General features: G+C 50.8%; 1 protein-coding gene across 2 annotated transcripts in view; it reads right to left on the bottom strand.

Moving 5' to 3' along the window:
- DHX30 (DExH-box helicase 30) overlaps positions 1-15143 on the bottom strand; it is a gene marked incomplete at its 5' end in the record, with an annotated part of 32883 nt that extends 17740 nt beyond the window's left edge. Inside the window, 2 exons of one of the 2 annotated variants that reach the window (XM_080339804.1) lie at positions 10724-10775; positions 15121-15143. In XM_080339804.1, coding sequence (XP_080195930.1) covers positions 10724-10754 — 31 coding nt within the window. Of the gene's footprint in view, positions 1-6748; positions 6951-10723; positions 10776-15120 lie in introns of those variants that run through there. The other variant, XM_080339803.1, reaches the window with a different exon arrangement.
- Between the last annotated feature and the right edge of the window lie 839 nt (positions 15144-15982).

Here is a 15982-nt window from a genome sequence, read left to right as displayed (position 1 = left end):
TCTTGTGCAGTCCTGTTCAGAGACGTGTTCTGACAGCTGCTCCAGTGCGGCTCGGTGAGCATTAACGTCTCTAAGGTACAGGTAGAAAAGTATGAACTGGTTCACCTACGACATCCCCGGGCCCACGGGAGCACGAAGTCTCCTGAGATCACACTGCAAATGCAAAATCGGCAACAATATTGTATGTCCTGTTCTTCTGAAATGCAGATTGTCTCCTCCACTTTAAAAAGTATGAATGACCTACAGTCAGAGCTGCAGCAGTGACACAGTCTAACTCCATGATGCACTAACAATCATGCAACAGTCTGGAAGGACTTTTTTTTTCCTCCAAAAGAATACAGTATCAACAGGAAAAAACAAAACCCAGACTACATAGACGTGTTGAATCTGAATACAGATATCCTAGCACAAAATTCAAAGCCCAGATTAACACATAGAGCTGGTGCCATTTCCTCTCTATGGAGGCAAAAGCAGCTCTGTCACTCTCTGGCATCAAAACCAAACTGAGCAATAACTATTTTGAACAGATTTGGTACTTGCATCCACCTCCTGAACCACACACATCAGCTCAGGGTTAAATCAAGGGTCTCAACAACACCCAAGTTACACAGTAGATCCAGCCAGCGGTAGTAACACGAACTAACACCTGGGGTCTTACTACTTCATCTCTAGTCCCTTCTCCTTGAATTCATTGAGGTGCCTTGGTTAGAGGCTGGGAATATGGTTTTATACTAAATTGCTCAGAAAATCTCCTGGAAATAAGTTTGCCAACACAGTCTTTGGAGAGAAATGCTGCTCAGCTATGGCATTTGCAGGAGAGGGATATTAATGATTCATTCAAATCACTAATTTAAAACAAAAAACCAAACAATAATAAAAATCACACTGGCCCAGAGAGAGCAATGTCATGGCCAGCTCACGTTCCAGCCTCCTCCCTGATGCCAACACCTCCGGTCTTAGCTGGCGAGGAAGCTGCTCTAACTCACCTCTCATAGCCAGCACCATAGGGGAGAACCCTTATTGTGAGCAGCCCCAACCTGAGTGAACACTAACCCAGAAAAATGGAGCGCACTGGTTCTTGCTGGGCTCAGAATTAATTGGCCAGGCGCAGAGCCCTCCCGGTCCCCAAAGCAGAGAGAGGAGAGGAAGGGGATCTCCCAGCACAGCTCCCGCGGTCACAGCCGCAGAGCCCGGCCGGTCCCCAAATCAGAGAGAGGAGAGGAAGGGGATCTCCCAGCACAGCTCCCGCAGTCACAGCCACAGAGCCCTCCCGGTCCCCAAAGCGGAGAGAGGAGAGGAAGGGGATCTCCCAGCACAGCTCCCGCGGTCACAGCCACAGAGCCCGGCCGGTCCCGGTCCCCAAAGCAGAGAGAGGAGAGGAAGGGGATCTCCCAGCACAGCTCCCGCAGTCACAGCCGCAGAGCCCGGCCGGTCCCCAAAGCGGAGAGAGGAGAGGAAGGGGATCTCCCAGCACAGCTCCCGCGGTCACAGCCACAGAGCCCGGCCGGTCCCGGTCCCCAAAGCGGAGAGAGGAGAGAAAGGGGATCTCCCAGCACAGCTCCCGCGATCACGGCACAATGCTCTCCCCAGGCAGGCAGAGCTTTGCCCACCTCCTTGCACAACACCAAGGGGCTTGGGCACTACTTTTCTGAAGGCTTCTCATTCCCTACAGGTATTCAGGCAAAGTTTCGGCAAGGAGAGAGTCGTCAGCAACATGTAATTATCAGTACCGCCAGAATTAGGGATTTGCAATTGAGCAACCAAATTCAAGGAGAAATGAGCCAACAGTCACCTGCACACCAAGATCTGCCATCACGGTTTGCTGCAAACTCCAAATGCGGGGCTGCTATAATGAATATCTGCAGTAAGTGGCTCCAGAGAGGAGAGCGTTAAGAGAAATGCTCTGTAACACGGCCGTGGGGAAAGAGAAGTTCCCCAAGAGCTGCTCAGCACGGGACAACCCAAGTCATGAGGGTGAATCACAAGGGCTCATCAACAGGGAAACCACGGAGGTTTTGAGGACGGCAAAGGGTGATGTTGTACCATGGCAGACCCAGCACTGTCAGACTGTGGGTACTTGGGTAAGGGAGAGCAAAACAACACAGTGCTGATCATATCATGGTCTTAAAAATATATATATACACAAGCACCAAACCAAACCCAAGCCCAGCATGCTGATCCATTCAGAAAAAAAATAATTACTGGTGATTTTGGAAGTTCTTCCATTGAAGAACCAGCTATATCTCAGAGAAACCTCCTTAAGAAGTCAAATGGACCAGAGAGAGAAGGAATTCGGGTTCCTTAATGTGTCCAGGGAGGTACTGAAATCAAGCTCCTTGGCCTGGGATAAGGGTGGTGAGAGCTGGGTTTCACCTGAGAACAAGTTGCATCACAATTTCAACAACTGTCTCATCCTGAGCTGCAGCCAGAACGGGCTCAGGCTGGAGTTACTTTTTGAGCCAGTATGTAGAGGACAAGCTGGGATTTAGAGGGCAGTGTCAAAACAAACAGATCAGAGCTGCTGCCTGGTCAACCTCCTTCGACCACACCGATGCGGAAAAGACCACACAGCACACGACGGGTTTTCTGCCACCCTCATGCACCTGATGGTCGGCCACGGTATCTTCCCACGTGAAGAAAAATGGTTAAAAGCCCATACGTGTGCTGTTTCTCACACACATGTGGGCAAAAGTCTTGGGCAATTACAGCGGGAGATGCAGGAAGTGCTCTGATTTATCAACACTATTTGCCCATGAATTGCCTTCTCTGTATCGGCCAGGAGAGCATGAAAATGGTCTCAGCCTAACAAAGAAGTACAAGCCAATCTTCCGTAATTATACAGCAAATGTGACATTTCTACCTCCTCATAGAGCAAGCACCACTAGATTCAGACTTCAACCTGTTCAAGAGAACTGGAAAAGTGACTAAGATTCTGGAACTCTCAAGTTCTACTCCAGTAACAATTCCCCAATGCACTATTAAATTCACTTAATAAACTAACTAAATAAAAACCCAGCATCATTCTGTATTATTTGGCCTCTAGTTGCTTCCCCTTTCAAAAACAATACCCTGAGACATTTCGTGATAAGTAACAGGCAGAGGTAAGAAGCAAATTCTTTCTAAATATCTAAACAAGCATGCTATTACCGCTAAATATCTGAACAATATGCTACTTCCTCACAACAGAGCCAATTTCTCACATTGAGGTAGCTCCTCAGTGAAGACTAAATATTTAATCCATTCTAGAGCGAAGAAGAATAGGATCTCTAAATAACAAAGCCCAGTCCTGGCTTGCAGACTCAGACACAATGTATTCTTCAGCGCTGACAATGCCATATTCAGCAGTGCCGGCTGACGTACCCACTGCGACGCCACGGCTTGATGGATTACCCACAGCCCTGTTCGGAGCTGAAAGGATCTTATCTCGCGCGGAGCCGTGCCTCGCTCCCAGCTTTTAAAGGAACAATCCGAAATCCCAGACCTGGATCTGCAGAATGTTCCCTTCCCTGCCAGCTTGGAGTTCTTGGCATCTTCCTCCACAGGGAGTTGGAGTTCTCTCGCTGCTGAGAATGGATATTTGGGTAGGAATCGTATTAGCGGTACTCACAGCCAGGAGTATAACCTCATACAGAGCTCATTTTCACACCCATTTCCGAGCAAGTCAGAACCGTATATGATGTCCACACCGTGGCTCCGAGATCACAAAGGAATATGAAAAGCCTGTCTTGGATAGCAGACAATTCAGGGTGGGGTTATCAAAGAAGTCAATTAACTAATTTAAGTTCCTCAGAGCCAGTGAGTGCTTCAGCTTAACTTGATTGTGAAAGTCCACGGCAATTCCAAGCAACACTGAAAGGGAGCTCCCAGCTAAGCCTTCTATTAACAAACCTGACAAGCAAAGACACCATCAGCTACAACAAGAGCACAAATAAAACGGCCCAGAGTCTCATTTGAGAAAGGCGGGAGCATTAGATTGATTTCAGCAGTTTCTATCCTGCCTCAAATTCTCTTCCCCGGAGAAGCAACAAACAAGCATCCTTGAAGAAGCAACAAATGAGCAGCAAGGACAAACTATTAAATCCAACACTCATCAAGATAAAAACCCCTGCAGTAACAAATTCGAGTCAGAGGAGAATGCTCTGAATGCATCAGAAATTCACAGGGAAGAAGAAAGCCCTCTGGCTCCGTAATATCCAATTCCCAAGGAATTTGCTTGGGCAGGTTTGACTGGGAAGAGATGGAGGGGGCAGAGAAGGTTCCGCCTGGCAGTTTTGTTTGGAGTACACAAAACCAGTGTTAGTTTGGAGGGTCTGGGGTATTTTTAACCATCACCTGGTGACCCTGCCCAAGGCTCCTTTCGAGCATACACAGTAATAAAAACCACATGCAGTTCTTGCCTAAAGAATAAACTGAAAAATTGGTAAAACTGATACGGCTTCTTCAAAAGCAGGTGTGCTCAGCAGAGAACGAGCCACGGCCAAGCTCCATCAGAGACCTGCAGAACTCGGCCAGACACGGCCCTGACCGACCTGCTCCGAGAAGGGGATCAGGCCACGCGGCAGAGTCCAACCCTAATTCTTCTGCGATGCTATGATGGCAAATGTCATTAGTGTCAGAGAAAGATGCTGCTTGGAGAAGGCAGAGGTCAAGATCACGTACATCTCGATAACAAGCGAGAAGAGCCATAGATCTGAGTGCACAGGCGGAGAAGCTCGCTGCTTCACACGTTCTGCCCCAAAATCCCACCATTTAGGTCAACAAAGCAAAGCCTTAGATGTTAACACCAATGTAACGCTGGCGTCCTGTAAGCTGGCCTCAGATCAGGGCTGATTTTTCCACGTTTGTATCCAAGGCTAGTAACAATAGCAGTCAAATGAGGATAGCTAACAAGGCATCAATTTACAAGTTGAAGGCTTAGACCTTGCCCTCAGAAATAGTATTTTAAAATCTTTTTCACGATCTCTATGTGTTCAAGTAACAGCTGCACATGTGGGGCAGACTGAGAGACTCTCAGGACTTTCTATCTGCTCATCTGAAATGAATCCTCCAATATTGCCAGACTCTCCAGAACAGTCCCCGTGCTCAATGCACCAGACAAACGGGAAGGATGAGTGAAAGACAAAAGTACCCAAGTACTCTCTGAAAACACATTACAGAAAGTGCTGAGGAATGAAATACAAAAGAGGGAAGGGAAAAATAAAATGGTTTATTACTTTTCTCAGGCAACACCTGAACCAGCTCATTAAACAATAATTTGGGGTGGTTTAGCATTTACTGTGGAATTAAGATTTAATTTGCTCTGTTGAACAGCTTGAAGGTAACAATTCCAGACCATCTGACTGAACTACAAGATATAGCTCAGCAAGGCTTCTGAAGGGAAAGTGGAACCAAGACCCAAAGAAATCAGAAGCCACAGAGAGAAAAGAATAATTAAAAAAAAAAAGTGCTGGAGGGTAAGAAGAAAGATGGGGGAAGAAAGAAGTTGTTTTTATGTAAAAATAATCCAAATTTCTGAAGTGGAAGATTACAGCCTAAGAAATAAAACTCACTAAACCTGTGATATTTCAAAGGAAAAATGTAGCAGTTCAAGTCCCAGCCTGGAAACTGTAACCTCCAGCACAAAACTACTCGTATCTTTCTCAACTGAAAGTGTTCTTCACCCTCCACAATCGAATGAAAACCAGTTGTCAAACCACGACATCAAAACACACTTTCAAACATTCTTATACAAAAGTAACAGTTCCGTCTGACCAGCAGGAAAGCGTTCACCCTTCACACAGCTGAGCCCCGCGCCCCTCACGCACCGCTCTGCTGTGGGCTGACATCCAACAGCGAAAACAAATACTCCAGGCTTTAGGCAGAGACACCATCCCTGGCCAGGTGGTGCAAACATCAGGATTCACGTTAACGAGAGCTGCCCGCATCCCGATGAGCGTTCCAGCAGCAGGACCACCTGGTGGAAGGTCAGAGCAAAGCCCTTTGTACAGGGATGCGGATGAAGCGCCGCTCCGAAGGGCCCGCAACCTGCTCCGACCTAACGGAACCTGCTGCACGGCCACGGTCCAGAGCTTCTCCTGGCGGATGCTCGATGGGCGTGCTCAGCCCATCAGGATTTCCAGCCAAAGAGCCATTTATGATTCTTCTCTCGCGTCAAGCCACGGTGGGTGACCACAAGTGGCAAAGGACTTTCAGCCAGAGCCGCCTCGGCTCCGGCTTCAAAGCGGCGACCTTGAGCCGAAGGGCTCCGCACCCCGCTCCGGAGAAGCCCCCGCCAACAAAGAGCCCCGCGCACCCTGGGGCTGCCACAAAGGCCTCGGCCCCCGCTGCCCGGCGGCGGCTCCCGCAGCTCTCCCCGCACCGACCCCCGCAGCCAGCGGCCCGTTACCTGCGGCGGCGGCGGCGCAGCCGTGTGTGCAGACCCCGCCGCAGCTCGCCGGCTCCTCTCCCTTACCGCGCATCCCGGCGAGGAGCCCGCTCCCCGGGGCGGGACTCAGGCCCGCGATGCCCGGCCCGGCCCGCTCGGCCTGGCCCAGCCGCCCGCAGCGAGAGGAGGCCGGGGGGCCCGGCTGCAGGCGCGGGGGGCGGGACGAGCTCACGCTGCCTCCTCCCAGCCCCGGGCAGCCCAGACTCGCTCCTCCCTTCCGCTGCGTGCGGGGCCGACGCGACGCGGCTTCCCCGCCAGCCGGGCCCGCGCACACCGGGGGCGCCGCCGGTTCCTCCTCCTTCCCTCCCCCCCCCGCCGCCTCACCCTTCACCATGGCGGCGTCCTCATCCTCAGCGCCCGGCGGCTGCTCCTCCTCCTGCCTGGCCTCCTCGGGGTTCTGAGGCGCGGGTAACCGGGTGCAGAACTCGCGCGCCCCCGGCGCTGCCCGGTAGCAGCGGCAGAGGCGCAGCGGCCCTGCCGAGCCGCAAGCCGCCGCCGCCTGCAGCAGCAGCCCCAGCGCCGCCATCTTCAAGGTGCTGGCGGCCGGCTGCGGGCAGGGAGAGCGGCGGCCGCGCCGCAGCGCCCCCCGGCGGCGCGGAGGACCCGGCGCGGGCGGCGTGTCCCGCGGCGCTCAGCGGGGACCGCGATGCGGGGCCCACGGGTGACCGGGTCCCCTCCCGCCACCGGGACTGCGCGGACAAAGCCCAGGGCGGGGAAAGGAACAGAAAACCAGCCTGTTTTGGTGTCCCCGCCACAACACGCAGAGGCAGAGCGTGGCAGGAGGTCACGGCCGGACTCGCGCCGTGAGGCTTTAAACCAGCACAAAGACATTTTCTTCGCCTTTTACAAAAATCAACTCGCGTCATCGAGCTCTACCAGCCCTGCCTGGAGTTATTTATCCTCCTGATGTGTGCAGCACATAGAAACAACACAGCAAGTCGGAGCGCGTGCTCACAGACTGATGATACGGATACAGGTGGTTTCGGAGAGTTTTGTGTTTTGTAGGTGTCACAAAACCCCCCGAAAAATAGGACATCTTCAGTCACGCTCAAAGAAACGTTAGACAAAGAGATGAGTCATTTGCTCCAAGATCTGAGCAACCTGGCGATGATACTGCAAACACGGTCCATACTGCAAACACCGTACATGGGCCAGTCCTCCAAATACGGGGTTTATTTTAGAATCGTTACTAACCTGCTCTAATTAGAAGAAAAAAAACACAGATGCAATTTTTACTGTACTTTCAGCAACCTCTGGCTGCCCTGGGCTTCACTCCTGCACACATTTCTTGCTCGTTTACAGGCAAAACAAGCTGATTTTCCTAATACGAGTGACTGTGAAAAGGATTCAGCAGCTGCTCTGGAACCCAAAGGTGGGTTTGGGTTTCTGGTTTCACACCCTCACACACCTGCAGACCAGCTAATTCACGTTAAGTGTCTGTCACTGAAAAGAAAGTCCTGCTGTTTACTAATATTTGAGACAAACACTAAAAAACTCAAAGTCCGGTAGGTCCCACTTTCCCTCCTTCGACATTTCTCCCTATTTGAAGTCGACTCCCCTGTTATTTGGTTCTGTGCGAATGATTTTGTGTCCAAGGCACGAACTTCTCAACGTGCTGTGTGAAACTCAAACACTGCAGCATTTTTTTAAATTATTTAAGTCGGGATTATTTTTCTAAGCATTCATATATATACATTTTATTCTCTCTGGCTGCACCGCACACCTGGGACTCCCATTAACTTGTGTTTCTTTAAACCAGGTATAGTTTTTTTATTCTATTCAGTGAATATTTTGTGTGTAAACTAAAAATGTACGTGAAACATTCTTTAAACATCATGATTAAAAGAAGGGATTTTTGTTTGTTTTTGCAGTGGTTGGGTGGGTTGGTTTGGCTGGTTTTAAATCAGAAAGAGAAATCTTCAATAAGCCACTAAAGGCTTAATGAACGTAATTACGAGCTTCAGCTTTGCAAAGCCTGTATTCCCCAAGAAGAGGTTCAAGAAATGGAAAGTTGTTGGATAAAACCCTGTATAAAAAATAACTTTGGAAGAGCGCACATGAACTCCCAGAACAAAAATCTCACTACGCCAGATTTGTCTTTTCCAATATAGGCGCTCTTTAGAACCTCCACGAATCACCCCATCTGTCTGTGTAGTTGTTTTTTACTAAAACAAACAAGTAAGATCTTGAAGCAGCACTACAAGAGACAAAAAAGGCCTTTTGTGTGTGTGTGTGTAAAGACATGAAAGTTATTCTAGCACTCTAATTATAAGGGCTTAGATTATCAATTTTAAGAGCATTGGTCCACTGAAAAGGAAAAGTCTTGCTAGACAAGTCACTCAATTTAAGGAAATTAATTATATGTAAATCTTTTGACAGCACGTTGCACCAACTCACTGTCAGAGATAAATTTCAGTTGGTTTGGAAACAAAAGCTTCAAGAAAGATGAGGAAAACAAGATGGCTGGGAATAGCATATAAACATTAATACACCCTTCTGGGAAGATGGAGCTACTGGGAAACTACTGGACTTGATGTAGTTGCTGGTTTATTTCACATTTTCCCAGGATCTAGATGAGGTAACAAACTGTCCAGCAGTGAAGGGAAATAAAAATAAGAGTCACAGCCAATGAGCTGTTTCAAGTTGTGAACGTCAATGAAGAAACGCAGAAGGTAACGAGAGGCTGCAGGAGATGAAAACCACGCTGGAAACCACGATGATTAAAGGCAAAACAAACAAAAGAAAACATAAAGTGTGTGTCTGGGAAAGTGTTGGAGACGTAGAGTGAGAGGGAAGGAGAAACCTGGGAGAAGCTGCTGACGGACTGTGCTGGGGCGAGTCAGAGCGGAGTGGGGCTAGTGGTTTGTCAGTGGAAATCACACACAACTGTCTTATGAGCAGAGGAAAAATGGTTAAGACTCCATTTATTGAAAAATTCCAGAAGTCACAGAGACCACATACTCCATCCAAATGTCTTTATTTTGCAGGTAAGTGTTAAACAGCACACAAGGAATCACTTAGAGCCATTTTCCTGGGCTTTGCTAGCTCAGGGTCACTTGGGCGAGCTGTAGTTAATTCACCTGCTCCAGCCAAGGTCTGCAGAGGCAGCAGCTCGTTAACAAGCCCCGTTATGTTAATAACTCCCTTTTCCAGCACGCAGAGTCCCAAACCCACGACAAACCACTAGCCCTCACCAGAAAAGCTCCTCCTCTCTCGCAGACTCCAGCCCAGGTCACACTATTTGATAGACGGGAAGGGTTTTGCTTCCCAACTAAAATGATTTTGAACATAGTTAATGCTCTGGACATAGAAGATGTTGTGGGAATTTTTGTTTGAAATAGGAAACCCACAGTAGGGTGACTGTGGAGCATGGCAGCGCTCCAGAGGGGCTGGGACACTGCTGTTCCCCAGGCTAAGGCACCATGGCAGCGTTCCAGAGGGGCTGGGCCACTGCTGTTCCCCAGGCTAAGGCACAGCGTGACATCCTGAGCCTCGAGTTGTCACCACGTGGCCACCTCCACAATGTCCTATTCCATCCTATGCACCTTATTTTAAGGCTAAGTAACGGAGTTCGGAAAAGAACAACAAAAGAAACAAAACCAGCCCGTTTCTTAAGAAAAAACATGATCTAAAGAAGGAGGTTGGCAAAGTGATGAAACGAAAAACAAAAAGGACATTATAACAGTTGACAGATATTTAAAATGTGCAAACACTGAGGAGAAAGCACATGCTGAATTGGTACAAAAGGATGCAGGTATGTTTAGGAGGGCAAAAATGAAAGGGAAAAAGAAAAAGCCTTTAATCAGCAAACAAGTCTACATTGTCGTCTATTGGATGACACAGGACGTCTCCTCCCCTTCCAAATTCTGTTGTTTCCCTGAAAAACTCCCTCCTACTTAGTGTAACCACACTTGCTGCAACACTTAACTCCTGCGCTACACTAACCAGGAGAGGATTGAGTTGCTTGCACTGGTTACAACCACCCTGCTTACACTTAACAGTACAAGTTTCACACACACTGGGCTCCCCTCAGAGAGATAAAACGTGTCTGAAATGCAAAAATCCACGTTCTGTGTCACACAGCGACTGCAAGTTCAGGCGGAGTCCCCTCAGCTTCCTTGCTTGTCCCCAATGCCTTGAACTCTGAGAAAGGCATTTGTAGGACAAACCTCTCATTTACCTGGCACAGAGAAGCACAGTGCTGGTTCTTACATTTTCCTCTATGTTCTGCTATAATATTAAACCTCTGAACAAGTTAAAAAATAAAGAGCTGGACAGAAGATTGTCTCAGGTCCTTACCTTTGAGGGAATTCAGCGAGAACATCTCCATCCCAGCGGAAAGGGGCGATTCCTGGGAAAGCGAGAGGGAGCAAAGAGAAACAGGCAGTCAGAATTGATATTTCCTTTGAGATGTGGCAAGTGCCTAACGAGCCCTTCTCAAACCAGCACCCTTAGTGCCAGCCAGAGCTCAGTGTCCTTCAACAAAGCCCACCCTGGTGCTCCTGCTCTGCCTGTTCCATCGGATCGTGTGTGTGGTTGATCTCCCGCCACAACCGGCCGCTGGACACGCAAAGGGCGGAAGGCTCTGCTCAACCAGGCCTTTTGGTTCCCTGATTATATTGATTCGGAGATATTTTTTAAAACCTTTTAAAGTCAGAATGACAGAAGTAGGTAAACCACTGCCATTATCCCCCCTTTTTAAAGAAAAATGAGAAGAAAGAGATATGTACTTTTGATAAAGTTCTTTGCTGAAATTATGTTAAATTTTTTATTTTAATTTCTTATTAAAATAGCTTTTGCTCAAGTAAGTAGGAAAATCGGCTTTGTTTTGGAGTGCTTTATCTATCACACCAAATATTAAACACATTTTAGGCATTCTTGATAAAAGAGGAACAAGGATTTTCTAAGCAACTTGGACCAGATGGGTGAGGGTCTGTATTTACACCAAGCCAACGCTATCTATCCATCCTACAGGCTGTTCCTGCCCACGCAATTAACATCCTACAATTATTATGCCTTCAAATGATCCATTTTTGCTTTCAGTGAAACTAATGACAAAATTACTGTTTACTTCAGCATCAGGGCCTCAAGTAACACCAGTCAGAGCAGAACTCTGTGGACACGACACCTTGTTCAGCAACTTGCCTCCCCACGGGCACAGAAAAACCACCCTGCTGCTGCTGACAAGCCGACACTTTGTCTTCTTCGATGACTAAATAAATAAAAACATGGCTATTTGACTTGTTTAAAAATGAAAAACCACACATGCTGGAGTAATTATCAAGATTGGCAAAGGAAAACATCCTCGGTGCACTGAATAATGTCAGAAAACCCTTTTGTGGAGGTTGAGCAGGGTTGTTAAGGCTGAAGCGTTGAAGCGTGGAGAATGCGAACGGAGAGCGGCCCGGCCAGCAGTTCTGCGCCCCCTTCACGTGGGGACCATCCAAGTCGAGGTATAAGCATCTTAAAACCAAGAGTATCTCTGATAAATTCTATGAGTTCGGTATTACTCCAACATAAGTCCTTGAACGTTCTGAAGTCACTGGAGAGAGACACCCAGAAGGATGGCAGGGAATGGTGCCCTATGTCCTTAAATCCGAATCACAGAGGTATTGGCTGCATCTTCTTCCCAAATTTTTAAGCACGACAAAAACGCGGAAGCTGTGTGTTTGCTGTGTGTTCCACACAACACGGGGAAGTTGGTCTGGGGCACGTGAACTGCAAGGTGTGCCAACCGAGCACAAAGCAGCGGAGGACAAAGAACATCTCACCTACACCGGGGCGGGCAGAAGGGCACTTCCAAAAATGAATCCCAGATAAAGTCGAAGAAAATGGTCTTTTCTGCTCAACACCAAAACCAAACCATATAAAAAAAACCCCTACATGGATAAGCTTGCAAGATTAACAACCGATATCCCTACTGACAAGCAAGACTTTAACAAAGTTATTACTTATAATCGTGCCTGTAGATCCCCAGTTGAGATGGAGACTCTTCCAGTGCAACCAGTAACAGCTTCACGGCTAAAACCCACCTGAGTGGGTGGAAGTGGGGACGGGACAGGAAAGAGAATAAAAGCAGAGAGAGATGGAACAATTCCGGTGAGTCCATGGACAGAATCCCACTGATAAGGGATCCTTTCTAAATGACATGGAGGAATCTGAGCGCTTCAGGCTTAAGCATCCAACAGGAACACGGTCAAAGCCGAGAGAGAAGAGCTTGGATAGCTAAGCTGAGGTTTAAGGCACAGGTCATCAAGAGATCAGCTCCTGCAGCACCATCACTGGATTACTCAGGACCGGATCTGGTGGATCTGAATAGAGAGGATCCCGAACTGGGAAGCAGTTTTAGCACAGGCAGCAGCCTGGTGGAAATCATGGGCCTTGGCTGCTGAAGACCCTGATTCCAAAAAAAACAAAAAGCATCCAACTATGGCATCTGCTTCACCATTCACAGGAATGAAGGGGACACGGGAACATCTGTGCTGGTTTGACTGAAAATGGGTTAATTTTCTTCATGCAGTTAGAAACCTTTCTTTTCCATAGCTCGCATGCTCATTATTTGGACTTAGTTTGAGAACAAGAGATCACACCCCAGCACAGGGTTAATGTTTTTAATTGCCAAGCACACTCTGAGCTCTGCCCACAGGTGTGAGGCAGCGAGGAAGGGGATGGATGGACAGAGCTGGACTGACACCCAGACTGATCAGTAAGAGTGTTCCAGCCCATTGGCATCAGGCTTCGTATTTAAGAAGTTGGGGCCCTCTGGTTTCGGGGCTCTTCCACTCTCTCTCTGGGGCACAGCTGGGGCAGTTCTGTTTGGGATGTTTAGTTCAGCAGAGACTTCTGAGCCTCCTGCCTCTTTTTCCTCTCTCTGGGATCAGCTCTTCGGACCAGGACTGGCTACTCAGCATGTTCATGAGGAAGTGCCTTGAGTATCTTTTATTTCTATTTTGTACATATATTTACTAGTAGTGCATTGGTATTTTGTTATTTTATTAAACTACATTTATCTCAATCCAAGTTTCTCCCTTCCCTTTTGATTCTCTCCCCTGTTGGGAGTGAGTGAGCAGCTGTCATGGTTGTATTGCCAGCTCGGGTTAAACCACAACAACATCATTGAAAGGGGAACACACTGGAAGATTCAACATATACTTTGATGGGCTCTGATGAGGAGCCTCTCAGGACACTAGGTTTACAAAGAAGTGCAATACAATGACACAGGACTTTTTCGGACAAGGCAATGGCACATTTGGGATGAGAATGAACCGTGCACAACGATGCCGTCAGCCTGCAGAGCACCCAGTGCCTAACTCTTGGCAAAGTAACGGCATCCCAGGTGGGAAAAGAGACACTAAAAGTTTGTTCGCGGTAGACTCAATGGCCCTACTGCAAGGGCAAAGAGTGAAACCAGTGGATGTGCCACTGGAAACAGGTAAAACCCCAAAGGCCCAGGAATACTGGGTTTCCTTGATCCATCTGAAAATAGCTACACACGTCTGAGGAGAAACCGCATCCCCAAGAGAAAAGTACATCAAGATGCAGCGAACATCACCACATTTCTGATGATTGTCTACTGTGATATTCTGGCAGTGTGTGAAGAGGTATAGCCCCATGTGCTTTGTCATGAGAACAAAGGAGAAATTGTGCTGTCTTACATGTCATTCATTCTCAAGGATCACCTACACTGGGGTCCCTGCAAGGCGGAACAGTTCAACTTTCTGGTATTTGCGCCAAAGGAGCAGTGGATCTGTGCAAGAAACCTTTCTTTACCAATCCTAATTCTACAGGATTCCCGCTGCTGAACTCTGACAAGCTGGAAGTTGGGACAATTTAGCACTGGGGGCGGGATGGGGCATCGGATGCTCTTGGGTACCCAGTGCACGAGATCAGGAGTTGTGGACTAAATGTGCAACCCAGAGTGACAGGTCCAATGACCACGGGGCAAAAATTGGTGCCACTAGTGACAACAGAGTAAGTTAGAGAAAGGTAAGGAAGAGAAAAAACTACAAGAGCTGTGAGCCATGCTGGAGAGCAGCTCTGGAGCAGCAGTGGAGGCCTCGCCACGGCACAGAACAGAGCAGCGGAGCAGAGCCCGGCTCCCCAGGCCGTCTCCGGCCGCCCCGTGCCGGTTCCCGGAGCGGGGCTCGGCCCCCGCTCCAGCCCGCCTCTCCCAGCCCCGAGGGGAGCGGCGCCCGGGAGCCCGGCCGGCCCCGCGCCCCCGCCGGCTGCGCTCCCCTGCGCTCCCCGGGCAGCGGCGGGCAGCGGCCCCGCACCCGCCCGGTACCCCATCCGCGGGCAGCCCCACCCGGCCGCACAGGCCCAGGCCCCCGCACGGCCCCTTCCCGCGGGCCGGGGCTCTCTCAGGCCGAGGCTCCCGCCCCCCTGGGCGGGCACCGCGCCCGGGCTTGGCCGCCGCCCCCCCGCAGCCCCGGGGCTCCGCACCGCCCGCCGCCGCCGCCCCCTGGCCCATCGCCTCATCCCCGCGCGGCGCGGCCCCGCTGGTCCTCCCGCCGCCGCCCGCCCGGCTCCGGCTCGCAGCCATCCTCTCCCTCCTTCCCCTTCCTCCCGCCGCCCTTCCTCAGGCCGCGACCCTCTCCGGGTCTCGACCGCGGGTTCTGGGCCGCGGTCCCGCCACGCCCCGCGCGGCCCGGTCCCCCCCGGGCGGAGCGGCGCCGGTCCCGCTCCCCGACACCGACCTCCTCACAACCAACTCTCTGGCGCCGGTCCGCCGCCGCTCGGACTACAACTCCCAGGAGCCCCCGCGATCCGCTTCCGGGCCGCCGCCCGCGGCCGCCGCCGGCTCTTCCTCCCCGTTCCCCGGATGTGAAACCTGCCATTGGCTCCGCGCTCCCCGGCAGCGCGAGGCTGCGCGTGGGCGCGGGGCGGGGCCCGTCGCCATGGCAACGGCTGGCGCCACTGGGCGTGCGCGGCCTGCGGGGGCGCTGCGGCCCCGGCGGTACCGGCCCCGCGGCGGTACCGGCCCGGCGAGCCCGCCCTCCGCCCTTTGTGCCGCCTCAGCGCGGTGCGCAGCCCTGAGGCAAGCGGCTGGGGCCTGGCTGCGGGCCGCCCTCTGCTCGGCGTCACGGGGTTGCGGGGCGCCCCGGGTGTCCGTGCGTGTCAGTGGGAGAGCTTCGCCCTCCCCAGCGGGACACCGGCCGCGGTGGCCGGGCGGGGAGAGGCGCGGCCGATTGTGGCCCCGGGGCCCAAGGCTCGGCCGGGCCCACAGGACAGGGCTGCCCCGGAACGGGGCCGCGTTTACCGGCCGCGGGAAGGGCCCGGGGCCGCGGTGCCCTTAAGCGCTAAACCTGGGCTAGGCTGAAGCTCAGGCTCAGTCTTCGGGGAGGGGGGGCCGGCAGGAAAACCCCCCACGCAGGCTCAGAATCGCTGCTGTGCTGTGTGTAGTGTTGCCTGGTTCAGGGAAAGCCACGTGCGTTGTTAATAGATAACTTACTAAGCAGCCAGTGGCATAATGACAACATTTAACTTGCTGTATGTATCTATAGGTAGAAACTTAACTGCTGATCTTAAATACTCACTTACTGGTTGGAGCAGTATCTG

The sequence above is a fragment of the Nesoenas mayeri genome (genome assembly GCF_963082525.1).
Source record: "Nesoenas mayeri genome assembly, chromosome: 2".
In the NCBI taxonomy this organism is placed as follows: Eukaryota; Metazoa; Chordata; class Aves; order Columbiformes; family Columbidae; genus Nesoenas; species Nesoenas mayeri.
This window is presented reverse-complemented; position numbering and strand designations above follow the sequence as displayed.